The 25055-nt window shown below is 47.0% G+C and overlaps 1 protein-coding gene across 1 annotated transcript in view; it reads left to right on the top strand.

Moving 5' to 3' along the window:
• adarb1b (adenosine deaminase RNA specific B1b) overlaps positions 1-22609 on the top strand; it is a 148557-nt gene extending 125948 nt beyond the window's left edge. Inside the window, exons 5-12 of the mRNA XM_084451624.1 lie at positions 5115-6034; positions 10383-10497; positions 11177-11345; positions 11681-11832; positions 12970-13138; positions 18200-18381; positions 20847-21025; positions 21978-22609. Coding sequence (XP_084307750.1) covers positions 5115-6034; positions 10383-10497; positions 11177-11345; positions 11681-11832; positions 12970-13138; positions 18200-18381; positions 20847-21025; positions 21978-22154 — 2063 coding nt within the window. The 3' untranslated portion in view covers positions 22155-22609. The remainder of the gene's footprint in view (positions 1-5114; positions 6035-10382; positions 10498-11176; positions 11346-11680; positions 11833-12969; positions 13139-18199; positions 18382-20846; positions 21026-21977) is intronic.
• Positions 22610-25055: the final 2446 nt, after the last annotated feature.

Here is a 25055-nt window from a genome sequence, read left to right as displayed (position 1 = left end):
ACTGACTGGCAATGTGCTCCCGTTCCTCTCAATGTCTCTGGCTTGAACACTTTCTCTCTACTCACTCAACACACACACACACGCGTACACACACGCGCACACACGCACACACACACACCTTTTCAGAGGCCCCCTACCTTAAAAACTCTAAGTCAAATCCTTCATGTCCAATTTTATTGCTCTTTTCCACATCCCCTTTTGAAAATCTCATGCTCACAGACACATTAAAATTTAATTGGAGCTTTTTGGTTAAATTCAAACGCAGAGTTTGAGGTGCCACTCATGTGAAAGGCCACCTTCTCCCTTCCCTCAAATCCGTCACTCGGAACAGACATTAAAAGATTGCTGCCCGTTCTAGTGGCCCCTTGTCCTGGGCTAGACCAGTAGACCATTGCAGTGTCACTCTCCAGCTTCACATATTATTGAGCACTGCTGATGTGAGGTTAGTTCTTTTGCAACTTCTCAGATATGACATCAGTCTGATTCCTACTTTCCCACAGAATTTAAGATTTGTTATTCTGTTTGTTTTCGAAGTTTAATGTTTTCAAAAATAGATTAATTGCAGCAATTTATTATGTAACTATAATGTGTTTTTTTTTCTCAAATCCCAACACCAAGTGAAGATACTGACTGTGTTCCTGTGTCAGGGCTTGATGGGGACTGTGTAATGTTACTTACACACGCACTTTGCAGTCATTTTGATTCTAACTTAAATTAAGACTAGCTCCTTCAAAGCTATAAAAATGATCAGATACAGTACATACCATGGTTGTCTGTCCCCAAGTATGTTTCTTTGTCCATCGTGTTTGTCTCTGTCATCTAAATACAGTACGGTATACGCACAGTAGACAGTAGGCCTACATTGCATACAGCGCATGTGTGAGCTGTTTCTTTGATACTTATTAACCACACAGTATCTGTATCAGTCATCTCACTCTTCTCTCTGCTCAAATACATGAAAATTGATACACACATTACAAGTCTCAATATAAGTCTCAGCCATACCCCTCAGTAGAATGAAAATGTATTCATCCACTACTAAGAAGGGCCTCTTTTATTATTATTATTATTATTAACAATATTATTACTATTATTATTATTATTACTAACTATTATTACTATTATTAATGTTATTATTATTATTATTCTAGTTATTATTATTATTGTCACCAGTCTTACCCTCAGCTGTCAGTGTCTGTTACTTTTGAATTTCAGTCATGACTACAGCCAATATTGTAGTGTTTGAAGGTCTTCTGGTGTGTTCTAACCAGCCCTACCAGCCCCGTTGAGGGCTCCCTCTGCTTGGCTTGTGCATGGCTTCCTCTCAGCTCTGTACCTCGTAGCGCTCAGACTGTCTGCACACTCAAAACACTGCTGTCAGTTTGTACCTCGCCTTCAAACACATTTGAGGGCCCAGCATGTAGGTAGATGTGCCACTGATGATCAGGGATGCACAGACCGAGAATAGAGTTGAGACACGTTAAATCAAAATGTGTTTTGTTTGTTATGTTTTGAGATGCAGCCTTTGTTTGTTATGCTTTTGGGATGCAGCCTTTATTTTAAGATGCAGACGTTTGATGCCTCAGCAGTGTCTGTAAACCATGATTATAATGTGGCTGTTGGACTTGGATGTGTGAGCTTTGTTCTGAGGTTGTTGCGGTGTTGGACTGTGTCAGAAGCCCATCGCTTCTTCAAGGGTTTGGTTTTGATTTTGCTCATTTTCAGTAAAGCTCCACAATGTTTCTGATATTCCAATGAAAGCCCAGATTTGGACCTGATCAGCGATGGCATCTGGCATTTTGTTGAATGGTCTTGCAGAATGTGTCCTCGTCCTCTGTTTTCTCTTCTGCCTGCCTGCCTCTGAGATACCCTGCTGCTTCTACCCTACCCTCCTCTACCTCTCTATACCTCCCTCCATCCCTTCATCCCTTCACCCTCCTCTACCCCTCTATACCTCAATCCATGCCTTCATCCCTTTACCCTCCTCTACCTCTCTATACCTCCCTCCATCCCTTCATCCCTTTACCCTCCTCTACCTCTCTATACCTCCCTCCATCCCTTCATCCCTTTACCCTCCTCTACCTCTCTATACCTCCCTCCATCCCTTCTACCCTCCTCTACCTCTCTATACCTCCCTCCATCCCTCTATCCCTTTACCCTCCTCTACCTCTCTATATCTCCCTCCATTCCTCCATCCCTTTACCCTCCTCTACCTCTCTATACCTCCCTCCATCCCTCCGTCCCTTCTACCCTCCTCTACCTCTCTATACCTCCCTCCATCCCTTTACCCTCCTCTACCTCTCTATACCTCCCTTCATCCCTTTATCCTCCTCTACCTCTCTATACCTCCCACCATCCCTTCATCCCTTTACCCTCCTCTACCTCTCTATACCTCCCTCCATCCCTTCATCCCTTTACCCTCCTCTACCTCTCTATACCTCCCTCCATCCCTTCTACCCTCCTCTACCTCTCTATACATCCCTCCATCCCTTCATCCCTTTACCCTCCTCTACCTCTCTATACCTCCCTCCATCCCTTTACCCTCTTCTACCTCTCTATACCTCCCTCCATCCCTTCTACCCTCCTCTACCTCTCTATCCCTCCCTCCATCCCTTCTACCCTCTCCTCTACCTCTCTATACTGTACCTCCCTCTATCCCTTCTACCCTCCTCTACCTCTTTATACCTCCCTCCATCCCTTCTACCCTCTTCCACCTCTCTATCCGTCCCTCCATCCCTTCTACCCTCCTCTACCTCTCTATACCTCCCTCCATCCCTTCATCCCTTTACCCTCCTCTACCTCTATCCCTCCCTCCATCCCTTCTACCCTCCTCTACCTCTGTATACCTCCCTCCATCCCTTCTACCCTCCTCTACCTCTCTATACCTCCCACCATCCCTTCATCCCTTTACCCTCCTCTACCTCTCTATACCTCCCTCCATCCCTTCATCCCTTTACCCTCCTCTACCTCTCTATACCTCCCTCCATCCCTTCTACCCTCCTCTACCTCTCTATACATCCCTCTATCCCTTCATCCCTTTACCCTCCTCTACCTCTCTATACCTCCCTCCATCCCTTTACCCTCTTCTACCTCTCTATACCTCCCTCCATCCCTTCTACCCTCCTCTACCTCTCTATCCCTCCCTCCATCCCTTCTACCCTCTCCTCTACCTCTCTATACTGTACCTCCCTCTATCCCTTCTACCCTCCTCTACCTCTTTATACCTCCCTCCATCCCTTCTACCCTCCTCCACCTCTCTATCCGTCCCTCCATCCCTTCTACCCTCCTCTACCTCTCTATACCTCCCTCCATCCCTTCATCCCTTTACCCTCCTCTACCTCTATCCCTCCCTCCATCCCTTCTACCCTCCTCTACCTCTGTATACCTCCCTCCATCCCTTCTACCCTCCTCTACCTCTCTATACCTCCCTCCATCCCTTCATCCCTTTACCCTCCTCTACCTCTCTATACCTCCCTCCATCCCTTCATCCCTTTACCCTCCTCTACCTCTCTATACCTCCCTCCATCCCTTCTACCCTCCTCTACCTCTCTATACATCCCTCCATCCCTTCATCCCTTTACCCTCCTCTACCTCTCTATACCTCCCTCCATCCCTTTACCCTCTTCTACCTCTCTATACCTCCCTCCATCCCTTCTACCCTCCTCTACCTCTCTATCCCTCCCTCCATCCCTTCTACCCTCTCCTCTACCTCTCTATACTGTACCTCCCTCTATCCCTTCTACCCTCCTCTACCTCTTTATACCTCCCTCCATCCCTTCTACCCTCCTCCACCTCTCTATCCGTCCCTCCATCCCTTCTACCCTCCTCTACCTCTCTATACCTCCCTCCATCCCTTCATCCCTTTACCCTCCTCTACCTCTATCCCTCCCTCCATCCCTTCTACCCTCCTCTACCTCTGTATACCTCCCTCCATCCCTTCTACCCTCCTCTACCTCTCTATACCTCCCTCCATCCCTTCATCCCTTTACCCTCCTCTACCTCTCTATACCTCCCTCCATCCCTTCATCCCTTTACCCTCCTCTACCTCTCTATACCTCCCTCCATCCCTTCTACCCTCCTCTACCTCTCTATACCTCCCTCCATCTCTTCTACCCTGCCCTCCTCTTCCTCTCTATACCTCCCTCCATCCCTTCTACCTCTCTCCATCCCTTCTACCTCTCTATACCTCCCTCCATCCCTTCCTCCGAACATACTCTCATTACACTGTTGATTCTCTCTCCCCTGAGTACCGCAAGGAGTAACCTATCAAGCCTTTGCTGGAGGATGTTATAAATGAAAATTTTGCCAACATTCCATCCACTTTGCTAACAGGACCTGGTGATGTGTGTTCCTTGGACTGTCTCAGAGAGTGACAAACCTTCACAACACGACGATGGCTCTCACGCCAGCTCAACACTAATTAGCAGCATCTGAACCATCATCATTAAAATCATTAAAACTGCCAGCAAAGGGAAGATCGTTAAAAGACTGTGTGTGTGTGTGTCTGTGTTTGTGCACGTTTGTGTATAAAACTCTTGATCTCACAATGTGAAATGTGTAGATACTGTAACTACACTACAAGTCTGCATATTTCCCCCTCTGTTAGCTGACACACGTGTGGAGATCCCTCCATGCCTTCACTAATACAGCACTTGATCATGCTAGCCTTTACCTCATTGCCCCTTACTGAACATTCAATCTCATTCATATAAAAACACAACAGTTCATGTTATCTATGATGGATGTACAGTATAGGATATTAATTCAGGTTCCTATAAATATGCAATGAGTTCAGACCACTCTTTGAGGCTTTCATAAATGTTCTGTCAATACAACTGCTGAATTATGAATATTTGCTTCCATACCGATCACTTATTCTTATGAGAAGCAATGAATGATTCAGTGAATGAAATTTCTTATTACTGTATGTATATATATATATATATATATATATATATATATTTATATATATATAAGTTCAGCCTAAATAAACGTAGTAAAAGGAACACACATCACTGGCCCAGTTCCAAATAGTGATAAAGGAATCTATCAATTTTGCATTTACAAGATCCTGCGACGAAGGCGTTGTAAGTTACTCTTTCTGGGCACCGCAGGTTCAAGCAGCACCGACGTAAAGGAAAACCGCAACCTGGACAACGTGTCCTCCAAAGAGGGGGCAGGTGTGGCCGAGCAGCTCCCTAACGGCAGTGGCGGGGGTGGCAGAAAGCGCCCCCTAGAGGAGGGCAATAATGCACACTCAAAGTTTCGAGCCAAGAAGCGTAAGAAAACGCCGGGGCCGGTCTTACCCAAGAACGCGCTGATGCAGCTGAACGAGATCAAGCCGGGGCTGCAGTACAAGCTGCTGTCCCAGACCGGCCCGGTCCACGCGCCCGTGTTTGTCATGACCGTGGAGGTCAACGGACAGTCGTTTGAAGGCACAGGCCCCACCAAGAAGAAGGCCAAGCTCAACGCAGCTGAAAAGGCACTGCGTTCCTTCGTCCAGTTCCCTAACGCCTCCGAGGCGCACCTAGCCATGGGCCGGACACTGACGGTCAACACGGACTTCACCTCCGATCAGGCCGATTTCCCAGACATGCTCTTCAACGGGTTTGAGACGCCCGCCGTGCCCGAGGACTCTTTCTACCTGGGCTCCAACGGCAGCGGGCCCTTGAACTCACTGGGGGAGTACCCCCTGCCCGCCCCGCCAGGGAGCACCCTGGTCCAGGCCCCCTTGCCCCCGCCGGCCTCCTTCAGCTCCCCCTCCAGCGGGAAGAACCCGGTCATGATCCTCAACGAGCTGCGGCCGGGCCTGAAGTACGACTTCGTGTCGGAGAGCGGCGAGAGCCACGCCAAGAACTTTGTGATGTCGGTGACGGTGGACGCGCAGATGTTCGAGGGCTCGGGACGCAACAAGAAGCTGGCGAAGGCTCGGGCAGCGCAGGCGGCGCTGGCGGCGCTCTTCAACATGCAGCTGGACCAGACGCCCTCGCGCCAGCCCATCCCCAGTGAGGGCCTGCAGCTGCACCTGCCTCAGGTAACCATCCGCCCCCTGAACACCCGTATCCCCCTGTACACCCATACATGTTCTCATACATGTGGTACTTCTACTACTTTTAAAAGTGGTTCCTTGTGCAATTCTCACTTGGAACATTTCATGCCTCTCCGTCATCACTGTGTGAATTATTGAATATTGAAATGAAAACTGAAGAATAATAGAAGATGAAATGATAATAATAATAATAATAATACACTTATAAAGCGCTTTTCAAAACAAAGTTACAAAGTGCTTTACAATGTCAGGATAAAAATGCAATCAGGTAGATAAGTAAGGCAAGGCAAGGCAAGTTTATTTATATAGCACATTTCAGCCACAGGGCAATTCAAGGTGCTTTACATGAGACATTAAAAGCATTAAAACAAAAAGCAAGACATTATAGACATTTAAAACAAAAGGCAGGACAAATTAAAAGCATTAAAACAAAAAGCAAGTCATTATAGACATTTAAACAAAAAGCAGGACAAATAGAATACAGGAATAAAAGTTACAGTGCAGTATACTGATAAACATAGCTCCTCTTAGAAAGCAGTGGCAAAAAGAAGTCTTCAGGCTTGTTTTAAAAGAACCAAGAGTTGCAGCAGACCTGCAGTTTTCTGGAAGTTTGTTCCAGATATGTGGAGCATAAAAATTGAATGCTGCTTCTCCATGTTTTGTTTTAACTCTGGGGACAGAAAGCAGACCTGTGCCGGACGACCTGAGGGGTCTGGATGGTTCATAGCATATGAGCAGATCAGAAATATATTTTGGCCCTAGACCATTCAGTGCTTTATAAACCAACAGCAGTATTTTAAAGTCAATTCTTTGACAGACAGGAAGCCAGTGTAAAGACCTTAGTACTGGTGTGATATGCTCCACTTTCTTAGTCTTAGTGAGGACTCGAGCAGCAGCGTTCTGAATCAGCTGCAGCTGTCTGATCGATTTTTTAGAGAGACCTGTATACATGCCGTTACAGTAGTCGAGTCTACTGAAGATAAACGCATGGACAAGTTTTTCCAAATCCTTCTGGGACATAAATCCTTTGATCCTTGATATATTCTTCAGGTGATAGTAGGCTGACTTTGTAATTGACTTAATGTGGCTGTTGAAATTCAGGTCTGAGTCCATGACTACACCAAGATTTCTGGCTTCGTTTGTGGTTTTTAGCATTACTGATTGAAGTTGAGCACTGACTTTTAATTGTTCTTCTTTGGCTCCAAAGACAATTACTTCAGTTTTATTTTTGTTTAGTTGGAGAAAGTTCTGGCACATCCAATCATTGATTTGTTGAATGCACTTACTCAGCGCTTGTATGGGATTATAGTCTCCTGGTGATATAGTGATATAAATTTGTGTGTCATCTGCTTAGCTATGGTAACATATTTTGTTGTTTTCCATAATTTGAGTTAGTGGGAGCATGTAAATGTTGAACAGAAGAGGCCCCAGGATGGAGCCTTGGGGAACTCCACAGGTCATTTTTGTCAGCTCAGATTTGTAATTGCCTATAGACACAAAATAATCCCTGTCCTTTAAGTAGGATTCAAACCAATCTAACACTGTACCAGAAATTCCCAACCAATTTTCCAGTCGGCCTAGTAGTATGTTGTGGTCTACCGTGTCGAACGCAGCGCTGAGATCCAGTAATACTAAGACTGAGATTTTGCCATTATCTGTGTTTAAATGGATGTCATTAAATATCTTAAAGTAACAACAATCAATAACAAATTACAAAAGCAATTTCAACAAAGAATTTCAACAAAACCAACGAAAGAAAAAAATAACGTAAAGATAACAATAAAAATAGGACAATCGAGAATCAGAAGGAAGGATGAAAAAGATGGAAAGGGTAGACACTACAGGAAGGCCTTGGAAAACAGATGTTCTTTTAAATCAGAAGGGATTTAAAAGAAGATAGCGAGGCTGATAGCCTCAGGTTCTCAGGCTCATTCCATGGCTTAGGTGCCTGGGCTCAAAAGGCACGGTCTCCCTTGGTGACAAGTCGAGTCTTTGGAACAGTAAGGAGAGCCCCGCCTGAGGATCTGAGGCAGTTACAGTAACATTAAAATCTTAAAATCAACCCTACACTTGACAGGTAACCAGTGTAGAGAGGCCAGGATAGGTGTAATATGGACACTCCTTCTAGACTGTGTTAAAAGCCTGACTGCTTTTAGTAAAGGGAGTAAAGGGAGTTGCAGTAAGCGAGAAGAAATGAAGGCATGAATGACCTTTTCAAGGTCACTAAAAGATAGAAATGACTTAATTTTGGAGATATTTCTAAGCTGGAGAAAGCAGGACTGTACCACTTTGGTAACCTGACCATCAAAGGACAGGTCGGGGTCAAACAGGCCTAGGTTGCGGGCAGAGGACTTGACATTAGTAGACAGGTTGCCATGATGGAGGTAGGGTACAGCTGGAAGAAAAGTTAGGCAAGTATCCTGCTCATCTGTGATGTCTGTGTCCGAGACATCTATTTACACATCTGCTAATCATGCTCCCATAATCCCTTGCAGTGATAACACAGAAGCTAAAGCCGTCTCTGTATCTTAATTAACATCTGCTGTCCACCTGGAAAGTCCAAGCAAGTACTACAGATGTGAGATAGTGGTTTCAACAGAATCTACTGTACTTTGGAAAAGTTAGCATTTCATTTCATTTCAAACCTTTATTTAAACTCGTGGGGCAATTGAGGTTTCCCTCATTTCCAATGCCGACGAGCTCACAAGCAAACACAAACATTAACAAAACATAAGCTATTTACAACAATAATACTATTAAAATCCAAATCAGTGACAAGTTGAGGAAAAAATGTCTAGAGCCATGGCTCTGAACTCCGTATCGGAGGGAAGCAGCTCTAGCTTCAATGTCTGTTGGAGAGAGTTCCAGGTATACGGAGCATCATAACTGAATGCAGTCCGTCCAAGTTCTGTACGAGAACGAGGGACCTTAAAAACAAGAAGGTAATTCGATCCAGTCTGATGAGTGCCGACACTCAAAACCAGCAGAGATTGCTTGCTACGCCTGCTCAGATTTAGCAGCACCCTTATACTGTAGTTTCTGGAAAACTATCTGGGAGTCTGGTAAGTTGGATTTGGGCTTTAATCAGTGGCGAGGTCTAAGATCTAAAGATTTCTCAAGATATGCGCATAAAAGCTTTGAACTCAAAACTTTGATCTTAGTACCTCGCCACAGATTAAAGCTCAAATCCAACTCTTTCCTCACTCCCAGATCAAATCCAACTCTTTCCCCACTCCCAGATAGTTTTTCCAGAAACGACAGTACCGTGCTCCAGTTCTTTCCCAGAAAGGTTCCAACTCTTTCACCTTTCATAGACCTGGCTTTACATAGACATCAGTAAAGCTTTGGTATGTTTGAGTAGAGACGTGGGTTACAGGAATTTACCTTTGAGTCCGTTACTGAAGAAGTGACTGTCAAAGACATGCAGGTGTTTGAAGAGAGAGAGAGAGAGAGAGAGAGAGAGCAGCCTGTGAAGATAAGCAGCAGCGTTCTCAGTCAACAGCTCACAACGTCTCCTCTAAGAAAATTGTCTAGCTTTTTAAATGATTATTCTTTGCCCTGTCTCAACCTGTCGGTCTGCCTCACCGCTGACCGCCTTGTGCACCCGCTAATTGGTCTATTAATTCCCTGTCCGTTAATATTTATTAAATTTACCTTCAGCGGTGCTTGCACGTCTCCTCCATCTGGACAAGGCTAATGAGAACATCTCTGAAACATTAGCGATGGCATACTGTGAGTTTGTGTAGCCTGTGTAAAATATGATGTTATGTGAGACGGGTGGGTTTGAATAGCTATACTGTACGTCTCCACCGCAACTGACTCCCAACATTCACAAGTCAAATTATCCCATTATAACCGAGCAGCTTTGAAGTAGCGGGGGAAGTAATATTGGACTAATCTCTTTAATTTGTGACCACTCAGCCATCGCCTCTGCTTGGCTGTAATCATTTTCTACCATATTAGCACTGGATAAAAGCCTGTGATGGAAAGGCAGTTGACAGGGAAGAGAGATGTGTGTGAAGTTCATTTGAGGTTTCCACTGCAAAAGCCTAAAGCGATGCATTTCTAACGGGGGAGCGCGAAATACTTGAAAGGCACCGTACTTCAAAGAGTACAAATACCAGTGTCTTAATCCAGATTTTAGTTTTGTCTTTGAAATTCTCATCTGTTGATTTATGGTGAAACCTGTCAGAGGTCTGTGGTGGGGGTGTTCTACCTCGGCTGTGCATGGGAGCAACGTGACAGGCTTGTGCTGTATTTGCATGCTGGCATGTCTTATGTCTTATCCCTATTATTGAATCCTGTGCGTGTGTGTGTGTGTGCGGGGGGGCAGGTTTTGGCAGACGCGGTCTCTCGTCTGGTCGTGGACAAGTTCAGCGAGCTGACGGACAACTTCTCCTCCCCCCACGCACGGCGGAAAGTTCTGGCGGGGGTAGTCATGACAACAGGTACGCTCTATCATCCCGTTTAATGTGAAAGCTGCATTCTCCGTCTCTGAAACTGAGCAAACCAAACGGCACATCGCTCAACCATAAAATACGCACCGGGCTGTCCACAAGAGACAAACACATTGTGTTGATGGGAGTCAGTGAAGCTTCTCAAACAGGAAGAGTTAGAGTAGCTGCTTTCAATCATGCCCTGTCCACATCCAGAGACTCGATATCCTTCAGAGTTTTTATCTTATCTTTTATCTTTTTATCTTTGCTCCCTGAACTCCTTTACCTACAGGTGAGGTAGTGATGTATAGTTTTCATTTCTGTTTCTGCATGTATGGTACAAGTACAGTATGTCCAAGAATCGATCAGTTAAAAGGCTGTAGGCTCACAGCTTGTTTTTCATCTAATTTGGAGTGCACTAACCAGTGTGAAATCGATATACTGTACATCATATTTTTCCTGCATCTAGAATTGTCCACCTGTCCTGTTTGACCTCTGTTCTGTCAACCGGTCCTGTTTGACCGTTCTTTCAACCTGTCCTGTTTGATCATTCTCTCAACCTGTCCTGTTTGACCTCTGTTCTGTCAACCGGTCCTGTTTGACCGTTCTTTCAACCTGTCCTGTTTGACCTCTGTTCGGTCCTGTTTGACCGTTCTTTCAACCTGTCCTGTTTGACCATTCTTTCAACCAGGCACGGACGTGAAAGAGGCCCAGGTCATCTGCGTCTCCACAGGGACCAAGTGCATCAACGGGGAGTACATGAGCGACCGCGGCCTGGCGCTCAACGACTGCCACGCCGAGATCATCGCTCGCCGCTCGCTCATCAGATACCTGTACACCCAGCTGGAGTTCTTCCTGAGGTGAGAGGTCAAAGGGTCAGGAGGAACATGGAGGTGAACTCAGTAGGTTGACAGTGATGACGGTCTTATGTTAATGAAAATAGGCTGGCCAGACAAATGCATGTAGTTTCGGCTTCGGAAAAAGAAAAAAAACATCTTGTAAGATTTTGATATCCCGATACTGCAGCTTTTGTAAAGCCTCATGAATTAATACATGTTTAGATGTTGTATATGAATTAATACATGTTTAGATGTTGTATATAATGAATTAATACATGTTTAGATGTTGTATAGAATGTCAGAGCGTTTCACAGTTTGAGTGTGATGTTTTTATTTCACCTCGCTCTTCCCCGCAGTAACAATAAAGAGGAGCATCAGAAGTCCATGTTTGTGCGCTGTGACAAGCGAGGGTTCCGGCTAAAAGACAACGTCCAGTTTCACCTCTACATCAGTACCTCGCCCTGCGGAGACGCACGCATCTTCTCCCCGCATGAGGCTGGTGTGGAAGGTACGGGATGAGACACACACATGCTCGCTCGCTCACTCACTCACTCACTCACTCACTCACTCACTCTCGCTCGCTCGCTCGCTCACTCACTCACTCACTCGCTTACTCGTAAATTAACCAATCACATCTGTGAAAACAGTGGCTATCTCTGGTTCTTCAACTCAACCAGGGTACGGGTCACTTTTCCATTCTCACAGATTAGATGTGTTTGTTCATGGCGGTGACTCTAAAATGAGCACTTATGCTAATCTCACAGGAAAAGCTTTTCTATTAGCAGAAGAGGTCACATGACTGTCCCTTCTGACAGCCAGACTCAATCTACTCCTCCGTTTGAGTCCTCTGTCCTCTTTCTTAGCCACGCTTTTCATTTAATCTTACGCTTGTTGAGAATTCAATATCTGCACTTGTTTATTTTATTCAATTAACTTTGAGTGTTTTCCTCTTATGCTTGGTTTCATTTAATTAGAATCTCACTCACATGTCCAAATGTGTGTTACAAACACATTTCAACAAAGCCAATAATCTCTCTCGCTCTCTCTCTCTCTCTCTCTCTCTCTCGCTCTTTCTGATTAACCACTCTCTTTGTATGTGACATAAATTATTTTGCCAAATGTACAGTACAGGGAAATACAATATAAATAGTGTTGTGCAGTTAATCAGTGGAATGATGGCTGTTGACTTGTACATTTGAAAATGTAAAGAAATTACGTACATTTCCTATATTCCTTAACCAATTTCCTTAAACTACTGTATATGTTATATTTATAATTTTTTTCCATCAAACATCTATATTAGCAAATTAATCATAACCCTACAGATTTAACATATAAAGGGATAATCCAGGAACTCCAGCAAATATATCAACGAGGAAGGAAAAATAGAAAGCCTTTATTGTAGTGGCTAAATCATTAAAAAGCCAACATGTTTGGACCACTGAAGGTCTTCTTCAGGCCATTAAACCCTGGAGGTTGAACCTGGTTAATTTGCTAATATAGATATGAGGAGGAAACCATGTAGCACCTTTATTACAGGTAGCACCTTTAATGACCCAGGGTTTAAACATCAGTGCCTGATCTACCCCCCCCCCCCCCCCACACACACACACACACCTACCCCACCCCCGTCTCCCTCACACAGACCAGGGAGACAGACACCCCAACCGGAAGGCCCGGGGGCAGCTGAGGACCAAGATCGAGTCGGGGGAGGGGACCATCCCCGTGAGGACCAGCAACACCCTCCAGACCTGGGACGGGGTTCTGCAGGGGGAGAGGCTGCTCACCATGTCCTGCAGCGACAAGATCGCCAGGTAACCTGACCGCTACGGCACGGGCTAGGACCTGAACACAGGGCTAGGACCTGACCACAGGGCTAGGACCTGAACACAGGGCTAGGACCTGACCACAGGGCTAGGATGGACCTGACCACAGGGCTAGGACCTGACCACAGGGCTAGGACCTGACCACAGGGCTAGGACCTGAACACAGGGCTAGGACCTGAACACAGGGCTAGGACCTGACCACAGGGCTAGGACCTGACCACAGGGCTAGGACCTGACCACAGGGCTAGGACCTGAACACAGGGCTAGGACCTGACCACAGGGCTAGGACATGACCACAGGGCTAGGACATGACCACAGGGAGGACGGGCTAGGACCTGACCACAGGGACCTTACCGCTACGGCACGGGCTACGACCTGACCACAGGGCTAGGACCTGACCACAGGGCTAGGACCTGACCACAGGGACCTGACCGCTACGGCACGGGCTACGACCTGACCACAGGGCTAGGACCTGACCACAGGGCTAGGACCTGACCACAGGGCTAGGACCTGAACACAGGGCTAGGACCTGACCACAGGGACCAGACCACAGGGAGGACGGGCTAGGACCTGACCACAGGGCTAGGACCTGACCACAGGGACCAGACCACAGGGAGGACGGGCTAGGACCTGACCACAGGGCTAGGACCTGACCACAGGGACCAGACCACAGGGAGGACGGGCTAGGACCTGACCACAGGGCTAGGACCTGACCACAGGGCTAGGACCTGACCACAGGGACCAGACCACAGGGAGGACGGGCTAGGACCTGACCACAGGGACCTGACTGCTACGGCACAGGCTATGATCTGACCACAGGGAGGAGGGAGGAGGGGTGAGGGAAGGAAGGAGGAGGGAAGGAAGGAGGAGGGGAGGAAGGATGAGGGGAGGAGGGATGAGGGAAGGAGGGAGGAGGGAAGGATGAGGGGAGGAGGGATGAGGGAAGGAGGGGTGAGAGAAGGAAGGGTGAGGGGAGGAGGGATGAGGGAAGGAGGGGTGAGGGAAGGAAGGATGAGGGGAGGAGGGATGAGGGAAGGAAGGATGAGGGGAGGAGGGAGGAAGAAGGATAGGAGGAAGGATGAGGGAGGAGGGATGAGGGAAGGAGGGGTGAGGGGAGGAAGGATGAGGGGAGGAGGGATGAGGGAAGGAAGGATGAGGGGAGGAGGGATGAGGGAAGGAAGGAGGAGGGAGGAAGGAGGAGGGGAGGAAGGATGAGGGAAGGAGGGAGGGAGGGTTGAGGGGAGGAGCTGAAGACCAAAACATGCCCTCTGAACGTTTACAATGCGTTTACTATTACCTCGGGCCAGCATTCAAGTTATCAGCCGTTGAGACGTTTCCTCAAACCACTTGCTGAGGTGGTCTGGTGGTGCCCACATATCTTTAGTAGTCTAAACGCTAATGCATCCACCCTCCCTGAATAAGACGTAACAGGAAAACTCGTCAACAACGCAGGATAATATTTCTCCTTTTTGGCCTTATCCTGCGCTCTTATGCACGTTGCAAATGACTTTGTCCTGTTAATCGGAATGTTTGGAATAGTCCTATTATGTACATTAGTTCTTCAAACATCTTCTGTTGCTTTCACGCACACGTTTTAAAAATCTACATGGAACAGCTGTGTGACACGCATGCAGACAGGAGTGAGTGAGTTACTATGGTTACTGTATGAACACAAGTGGTCATCTGGACACGTTTGAAGATGCATGATTGACAGGTGTAAATGATAGACAGGTGTAAATGATAGACAGGTGTAAATGATAGACGGGTGTAAATGGCCATGTGTTTCTCTGTCCACGCTGCCCTAAACGCATTCTAAAACGTCTAAACAGCGTCTCTGAATGGTCTTGCAGCTGGTGTTCTTAATACAGGGCGGGGTTCTGTTCTTCTTTTTTTTTTATTATTATTATTATTTTTAGACCTTTATTGAACCAGGTAAGCTTATTGAGATAAAGAATCTCTTTTTCAAAAGCGACCTGGCCAAGAGGCAGCAAATTACAATACAAAAGGTTACAATACAAATAGCATGCATTCAATAAATAAAATAAGCTCAAGTTAGAAGTATAACAACTGATTTAAAAGCAGTGACAAACCCTAATGCCTTCAAGTTCCTTATCCTTGAGAATGTCAACAAAGCTGTCAAATGGGATCAGTTCAGACAATTTTAAGTCAGCTTGCAAGGAATTCCATGCAGAGGGAGCAGCATAGCGAAATGCCTTTTTCCCCAGTTCTGTGAACACTCGAGGGACAGTCAGTGTAAAGAAGTCAGATGATCATAAGATGTAATGTCCTTGATTCCTAATTGGGTAGTTTCCCAGATAGGACGGGACAACACCAAGGAGAGCTTTATGAATAAAAGTCAACCAATGAGTGTATCGCCTATCAATCAAAGATGACCATTCTGCTTTTTTATACAAAGTGCAATGAAGGGTCAGATTTTTACAACCAGTGACAAACCGCAAAGCACAGTGATACACAGTGTCCAGTTCTGAGCAGTATCTATTCAATTGGCAGGCCTGGCTTGACTTGCAGTAAATATGCAGACCGGAGCAGCGCATTGTGAAAGAACAGGCAGCCCCGGATCTTAAAATGAGCCAAGAAGATGTAAATTAATTAAAAATCCGCCCCCATCAGCGTCTGCCCGGGATACGTGCCGGTCCACATGCCAGAGATGAACGCTGTCAGCCCAACGCTGTCCGGGGAAACAGATCTACGTCTGTTATTTATGTGTTAGCATGGCCTAGAGCACAGTTCATAATTGTATAGTTTAGAACCTCGATAAAAATACATAGAGAGTGTTCCAACATTGTGAGTACATCAGCCATAAAACTGCTGTGTTTTATATACTGGTCCTCCTCCTCCATCATAGCTCCTATCTATAGGTCAAGTGGGCGGTATTTTATCCAGGCATTGTCAAGGACAGCAGAATGATGGCGGCCCACAATCCCGCTCACCGTCCATGTTCAACACAAAGCCATTCCTCCCTCGTGATGTAGTGGATGAGGGCTCTGGACCATAACTCTCTACTCCTTTAGCACCAGAACCTTTCACTGCTTCCCCGTCAACAAGAGGTGTCGCACAGCCAGATAGGGACATTTTGAATAACCCATTCTGATTAACATTGACAGTCTGGAAGAAGAGGCGTTGTGGAGCAGAGGTCAGTGGCCAGGTGGACAGTGACAGGGGATCATACTAATCCTAGCCCCAACACTAACCCTAGCCCCAACACTAGTCCTCACCCTCACCTGGACATACATTTCATGGCTGTCTCTGGAGCAGCGCGTTCGAAGGCTCGAGGTCTGCTGCTCTTTCAATGTCGCGTGGCTCGCCTTTTATCGGCACTGAGAAGTTGAAAATATTTCTATTTCTGTGCGGATTACGGAGGAAGTGATCTGCGACCGTTGTGTTCTGTTACTTGGCAAAGCAAAGCGTCGGGACCTGGGTGGGACCTGGGTGGGACTACGCTTCCTTATCAGCCGTGGGAACGCAGCCAAATGCACTTAGTGTGAAAATGACTGAAGACACTGAGGGTTTTCAAATGGTTCAAACAACTTTCACATTTTTTAAATTTTTGACATTACAGCACATGATTGTGTATGGATGGAGATGAGCTCCACGTGCCGGTCGGCCCTGTAGAGTGTTTGTCCTCAGCCCTCACCTCTCTGAACAAAGTGAACTACAACAGGACTCAGCATCCTGGCTTCAGTCAGCCTCTCCCAACATGGCCGCCATCCAGGTGGAGAAACCTCCCAGCGCGTGTTCCCAGAATGAATGATCATTAGCTTCAGGGCGCTATTTAGCAGAGTTTGTTTGTGCTGTTGGATTGAGCCCCTGTGTGTTCCTTCCCCCATAGTTACACAGTTCTCCTTTGATTAGGCTACTTGCCCTGCGGCACCGAAGTACAAATAGGGGCCTGGCTGACACCTCCCTCCCGTTCCCCGGCTTCTTAAACACCCTCATTAGGGCTGCTACCCTCTTTACGCTTGTTTTCAAAGAGCTGCTGATTGTGAAGCCCAATCACTTCAGCTCGCCATGCTCAGTACAAGTACGCCATCACACGTGTGTGCGCGCGTGTCTGTGTGTGTGAGAGAGAGGGACAGAGAGAAAGTGACAAAGAGTGTGTTCTGGAGGTGGAGAAGTGTGTGTGTGTGTGTGTGCGCGCATGTGCATGGATGTGTGCGTGCTCATAGCTCAGAAATGTATGATGTGTAGATTGATTGGGCCCTTTGATTATGCGCCGAAGGCGGACTGTAGCCCCGGTAGGAGATGTCTGAGGTTCATGTTGAGCTGAATCACAGCCAGGACTGAGCACCAGTAATGATCTGCCTCGCCTCTCCACGGCCCCCTCCTGCCTCTCTCTCTCCACTCCTGCTGCATATGGACGCCATCATCACCGGAGGTAGCCAGAGGTCCTCTACCCTCTTTCCATTCTGGTCCCATTCGGCCTTAATTTCACACACTCTCACACACACTGCCCGAGGTCAAGAGAGAGACTAGAGCAAGCGTGCGCTAGCAGAGCTGTTTGTCAGAGTCTTGTTTCTGTCGTCCCGGTAATGGTCTTTTAACCGCGCGTCTCTCTCTCGCCCTGGTGCCTTCTGGGATGTCCTGTCAGAGACGGAGAAGTGCGCCAGAGGACATGAACATGGAGACGCTAATATAACAGGAATCAGGAAATGACATTGAAGAAATGAAATTGGATAGTTTCAGTGCTCATCACTGTTATTGTGTGTGTGTGCGTGTGTGTGCGTGTGTGTGCGTGTGTGTGTGTGCGTGCAAGCGCGCGTGCGTGCTCATGCCTGTGTGTGTACAGTAGATGTTTGTGTGTGTTTGTGTTTGTTTGCAAACGCGCGTGTGTGTGCCCATGCCTGTGTGTGCAGATGTTTGTGTGTGTGTGTGTGTGTGTGTGTGTACTCAAAGTACTACCTTTGCAATGCTTAGATTTGAGGGTCGCTGTATTCACACTGTGTGTGTGTCTAAATGCAAACACGGTTGGTCTATAAAGTGTGTGTGTGTCTGTGTGCGTGTGTGTGCGTGCGTGTTCCTCCTCTGCAGATGGAACGTGGTGGGCATCCAGGGCTCCCTGATGAGCTACTTCTCTGAGCCCATCTACTTCTCCAGCATCATCCTGGGCAGCCTGTACCACGGCGACCACCTGTCCCGCGCCATGTACCAGCGCATCGCCGACATCGAGGACCTGCCGCAGCAGTTCAGCCTCAACAAACCTCTGCTCAGCGGTCAGTGCCTCTCATGACTTCAACATTGAAGCTTTAAAACCTCACACAAGCAACAGGGGTTTATTTCTGCTCTTCTAAGGCAGTGGTTCTCAACCTGGGGGGTCGGGACCCCTGTGGGGGTCGCAGTTTGTTTTTTTCCTCACTGATGCCGTGATGTACCAAAAATTGTAGGTTTAGCTTCGGGACCCCTCCCTCTCGATTCGTGATTGAAATACATTTCTCCCATACCAATGATGTACAGTATAGAGTCAATATTGCCTATTCTTTTAAAAACATTTGAGAAAGTGAAATGAGCGTGCGCGCCTGCGGAGGCCGCCAAAACGTGTTCTGAGTCTGAGGGCCGCACTGCTAGGCTTGCCTGACCTGCTGAGCGATGACGGCTAACGCTACTCGCATTCTCCGTTTACTAACGAATATCAACTGTCTGATCACGGAGCGGTGGCTCCTCAAAAAAGGTTTGTCAAAAAATGCAGACCAAGAAGAGGTGTGTAGGTAGGCCTACGCCCGCTGAAACTAACCTGGCAACCGAAAAACGCAAAGCAACTGAGGACCCGAAAGAGACTGGCCTCCACCAAGCGAAGGAAATATCACCCTGACTTCCTGCAGTATGGATTTACGGGCCTTATTAAATGAAAGAAGATATTGCTAATCATCTCAGAAGCTTGCTGGGCCATTTCAACAGGTACTTCCCAGAAGACGACACCCCAGAGAGAAATGACTGGATACCTCAGCCTTTCACCAACTCCACTGGCCAACACCTTCCATCTGAGCTCCAGGATGCACTTTTAGACCTCTCCTCTGACCGCAGTTTACAAGCTACCTTTGCGCTTCGCACGCTGGAGGAGTTTTGGTTATCAGTGGCTGCAGAATACACAGGACTGTCGGAGGCTGCGATGGATATTTTTATTCCTGTTGGAAGCTCAATATCTGTGCGAGAAGACCTTCTCCTCACTGACATTTATCAAGAACAAAAACAGATCATGACTCATCAGAGTTGAAGATGATCTTCGTGTCGCAGTCTCAAACATCAAACCAAGAATACAGCTACTTTGTTCAAAGAAACAGGCCCAGCCATCCCACTAACTTAAGTAAGTGTCCCACTTACCAACCAACCCACCCACCAACCAACCAACCAACCCACCAACCAACCAACCAACCAACCAACCAACCAACCCACCAACCCACCAACCAACCCACCAACCAACCCACCCACCAACCAACCCACCCACCAACCAACCAACCAACCCGCCAACCAACCAACCCACCAACCAACCCACCCACCCACCCACCCACCAACCCACCCACCCACCAACCAACCAACCAACCCACCAACCAACCCACCCACCCACCCACCAACCAACCAACCCACCCACCAACCCACCAACCCACCCACCCACCAACCAACCAACCCACCAACCAACCCACCCACCAACCAACCAGCCAACCCGCCAACCCGCCAACCAACCAACCAACCCACCCACCAACCCACCCACCAACCCACCCACCAACCCACCCACCAACCCACCCACCCACCAACCAACCCACCAACCCACCCACCCACCCACCAACCAACCCACCAACCCACCAACCCACCCACCAACCAACCAACCAACCCACCAACCAACCCACCCACCCACCCACCAACCAACCAACCAACCAACCAACCCACCCACCCACCCACCCACCCACCCACCAACCAACCCGCCAACCAACCAACCCACCCACCCACCCACCCACCCACCCACCCACCCACCAACCAACCCACCAACCCACCAACCAACCCACCCACCCACCCACCCACCAACCCACCAACCAACCCACCCACCCACCCACCAACCCACCAACCAACCCGCCAACCAACCAACCCACCCACCCACCAACCCACCAACCAACCCACCCACCCACCAACCAACCAACCCACCAACCAACCAACCCACCCACCCACCAACCCACCAACCAACCCACCCACCAACCAACCAACCCACCAACCCACCCACCCACCCACCCGCTTTAGGGGGTTTTGCGGCGGAGGTTTTTCCACGCGGCCGTTCAGCGCTAAATCATAATCCCACCCGACCCCCCGCTGTGCTGCCACATGGAACCAAGGACTTTAACACCACCACCAACACACACACACACACACACACACTCACACACACACACACACAGACTGGACTTGCACTCGGGCAGAAATTAGACTCATCAACTGGTGCATGTTTGGTGGGCGTTGAGCTGTAACATTTTACCATTTTTATAAAAGTTGCTTTTGCTTTGCCATCCATTGTGTAGTGAAGCTGGATTACAGTGAACTGCGTCGACAATTAATAGTTTCCTGTGATGTGTAATGATGTCCTGAATAGGTTCATTTTGATTTCAGTCAGGAAGACGACCTGGGGGAGTGGGCAGGGTTTATACCGGGACGACTGTGTGAGTGAACAAACTTGTGTTTGTGATTCTGACATCAGGTATCAGCAACGCAGAAGCGAGGCAGCCGGGCAAGGCGCCCAACTTCAGTGTGAACTGGGCAGTGGGTGACCAGGCCCTGGAGGTCATCAACGCCACTACAGGCAAAGACGACATGAGCCGGGCCTCGCGCCTCTGCAAGCACGCCCTCTACAGCCGCTGGGGGCGACTGTACACCAAGGTAGGGGATGGGCTCAGCTCACAGACACTCGCTCGCTCGCTCGCACACACACACACACACATTTGATTGTTGGCTTATACACTGGCATTCTCATTCACATGCATGTGCAGACTTTTTTTAAATAGAAATTACCCCAACCTTGACAAGCAGATCTTTTTCGCTCGCCATGGCTCCCTGACTAGTTAATAAAGATGACAGACAGTATGTTAGTGTCCTAAAGTATGTTTCTGGTATTTGTTTATGGCGTCCCCATACACAAATGAGTGCACTAGCTCCTCTTTCAGTGATACTACGTTTCATATCTCTAGAGGACTTGTGCATGAAAGGTGCCCTATAAACTATGGCTGCCAACATTACTGCAATAACGCGTTAATGCTCGCGATTAAACTGGAAACTTTAACACGTAAAAAAAAAAAGAAGAAGTTAATTAATCATATTACCAAATTTGAACCCAACTTCCTCCCACAATTCCCAACGCGCGTGTTTACCTGGCTGAATTACTGGAAGGCCTTTCATGAGCACAGAAAATTTTGTTTGAAAAAGCTTCCAGATTGTAGTTTAGATAAAACCGAAGTTGTGTGCACATATGTCAGTGATGTCGGCTACTCTGTCTTTCCCCCGAAGCAAGTTGAGTAGAAACCAGGCCAGGTCCAGCCTGGCTTATGGCTGATGGGCATACATACAGCTGTTCTTTTGATAGTTCTAACCACTTTGTCATGCATTTCTTTTTTCTAACATCACAAATATGCCTAATTGTTTTATTTCCCCAAAAAAATACAAGTAAATACTAGTATTTTAAGCTTGTGATTAATCATAATTAATCACAGCCTATTATTGTGATGAACTCAATTCATTTTTTAAATCGATTGGCAACACTAACAAACACTTAAAATGACTGTTGATATTTGTGAGCCAGTATTGGTGGTTGACCCTTCTCCCTTACTCCACTCAGCTCTCGTCCACACTGAGGATCAAGGTGTCCAAGCCCAGCTCGTACCACGAAGCCAAGCAGGCAGCGCTGGAGTACCACTCAGCCAAGCAGAGCCTGATCAAGGCCTTTCACAAGGCCGGTCTGGGGGCCTGGGTCAAGAAGCCCAGTGAGCAGGACCAGTTCACCCTCAACTCCTGAGGGGGGGGAGGAGACCCCGCCTAATCCAGAGAGACCCTCCCCGAACAACAAAACCCACCAGCCACTGAGACTTCACTTCTCTCTGTCTGTATGCGTGCATGTGTGTGTGAATGTGTGTTTGTGTGAATGTGTGTTTGTGTAAATGTGGGTGTGAGAAATTGCGATGTGGTTTCCGGTCACCTCCCTACCGTCCTCATCGTTTCCTGTTCATTCCTGGGTTTTTTCTCATGCCGTTGTTCATTTTGTCATTCTTTTCGTCTCTTTGAATCAACAGTAGTGGGACTTAGTCTCCCTTTCATGAAGATTGACTATGGAATCATTTGGTTTTATCAACCATTCATGTTTTATCCCTAATACAAATAGAATGTTTATTGGATTGATTTTGATCTATATATCAGGTTGATGCAGGACCATAGTGAGTAGAATAGTTCAACTGAATTATGGACCTACCATATAGACAGAATTGTAAATGCAAACATGATTATGATTATGAACATGTAAAATGTATATTATAGTTTACATTTTTATTGGATTTTATTCAATCTACTGTAACTGAAACTGATGAAGCGCCGGCATAGCCTACCATGGGGCCCTGACTGAAAAAAATCTTATTATTATTATATATTTACAAATTTGTTTCCCCCTGTATTAAAAGATACAACATGACTAAGATTCTACACACCTTATTCAATTTGACCGCTGATTAAGTGTTGGCTACTGTCCTAAAGCTGAAGTAGAGCAGTTTGATTGGAAATTCTCTCAAATTGAACATGTCAGCCATATAACTGTATTCGTACAGTAGGTGGGACTTTTTTGTCATTCCCATTCCTTCATGAACTAGGGGCCATATTGAAGCGAGGCACAAGTGTCCCTTCTGGTCCGTCTGCTGGAGGGTTGTGGGGGCGTTTGGTGGTGCTGGAGGGTTGTGGGGGCGTTTGGTGGTGCTGGAGGGTTGTGGGGGCGTTTGGTGGTGCTGGAGGGTTATGGGGGCGTTTGGTGGTGCTGGAGGGTTGTGGGGGCGTTTGGTGGTGCTGGAGGGTTGTGGGGGCGTTTGGTGGTGCTGGAGGGTTATGGGGGCGTTTGGTGGTGCTGCACGTTTTTCCTTACTGACCTAAGCCATGGCTTTGCATGGGAACTGTTTCTGACGTCTGCAGAGCCGATTGGGACTAGCCAGGTCGTCTTCAAGTGAATTTTGAATGAATGCCAGCATCTTCCTGCACAGGCAGCTTTTAATCATGTTTAAATTTTCTGTACTTTTGATATTTACTTTAGGTCAACATTAGGTCTTCGGGATTGGGGATAACACAATTCCAATAGAGACAGCACTTAAATGTATGGCAACATGTCAACTTATGGCTGTTTATAAAGGTGCAATGTAGTCTGCAAACTTCCAGGGGAATCCAAAGAGGTGCATGCTTTTTGGATGTTTTGAAGTTTTGAGTTTGGTACCCAAGTGACCAATATATGCTCGCTCTAAATCCAGAGGATGAGTTAATCTGGGTCTGCCCTCAACCCGTCTCCTCACTATCCTGTGTGTGCTGGTTTTCTACTTCTATTACATGGTGAATACTGGACACCAGTCTGACAACCTGCTACTGTAACTGTGTTTTCCTGTAGCCTGGTCATATGTAAAATCAGCTGTGTGAGTTCTCTGTTTTTGACCTCTGCACTCTGGTAAATGACCAACCATTGTCAGCTGTCTCACTGCAAAGACTTGGTTATTCTAGATATCTGACTTGATCTATTTTGATATCTGATATTTGGTCATACATGTAAATACCAGGTGAAAGAGCATAGTTTTTGTGTCCCAACAATGTGTTTTGTGTGTGTGTCTGTGTTTGTGTGTGTCTGTGTCTGTCTGTGTGTGCGCGTGCGTGCGTGCGTTGGAGAGATATACGTGTGAAGTTTTGCGATCCCCTACAGCAGAGGTCATGCAGACACATGGCAAAAGGACACTGGAGATCGCTGGGAAATCTTCACCAAAGATGATGTCCTCACAGTATATGTTTCCTACTCTTTACTTTATCAAGCAAAAAAAGAACATATTTTTTCAAACCTGTGTTTCTCGTGCACAGATTGCTGGGTATTACAATTTGTCAATTTATTGTTTTTCTGTTGTATTTTTCTGTTGTAGATCTGTTAATGTATTATTTTCTATTTGTACATAAGATGGTGTGTGTTCAGTTGTATTCCAGCTTTCATGATGGAATTTGTGTCAGGCTAATTCAGTATCTGTAGCGGTTGACTACCAGGTGTACAGTAAATATTGTGAAACCTCTCTAATATTATTGCTAAGGTAACTGCATATACAGTAATGCCAATGACATTCAACAACTCCTGTACAATGATTTCTCCTTCAGGAACACAGACTAAGTTATTATCCACTCCTTACCCATCAAACTGCTGGGATATAATGTAGGCTACTTATTAGTTTATCATGATTGATTTTTTACCCACTGATTGAAAATGTTGTTCTTTCACCAAACCAAGGGATTTGCAGGGATGTGGTCATTGTTGAGCAGCAGTCAAGGGGGCAACTCGTCACGCTCTGAAGCATGTCCCTGGAAAACCTCGACCACAAAAAGGACAGTGGTCATTGTGGTCAGTAACTCAGTCTGCAGGATAAAGACCTGAGTTTCTTAGTCGTCCAGTACATGCTTGTAACGGTCCCCTCCTCCAGCGGTGGGTGGGAGTCCGTCCTGGGGTCAGTGATGGAGGGAAGGAACGCACTTCTGGGCCTCCTTCAGCGAAGACAACCTGACCCAAGTCATGAGCAATACCCCCAATGCCCCCTTTAACGAAGCCCTAACAGGAAGAGGAGTAGAGAGGAGGATTTCCCTCCTCAATCTGTTCCTCCCCTGGTCAACTCTTTTAAACTGTCTGAATCTTTGTTTTTCTAAA

The sequence above is a fragment of the Borostomias antarcticus genome (genome assembly GCF_949987555.1).
Source record: "Borostomias antarcticus genome assembly, chromosome: 2".
In the NCBI taxonomy this organism is placed as follows: domain Eukaryota; kingdom Metazoa; phylum Chordata; class Actinopteri; order Stomiiformes; family Stomiidae; genus Borostomias; species Borostomias antarcticus.
Note: the sequence above shows the minus strand (reverse complement) of the source record. Positions and strands in the feature narration are given on the sequence as shown.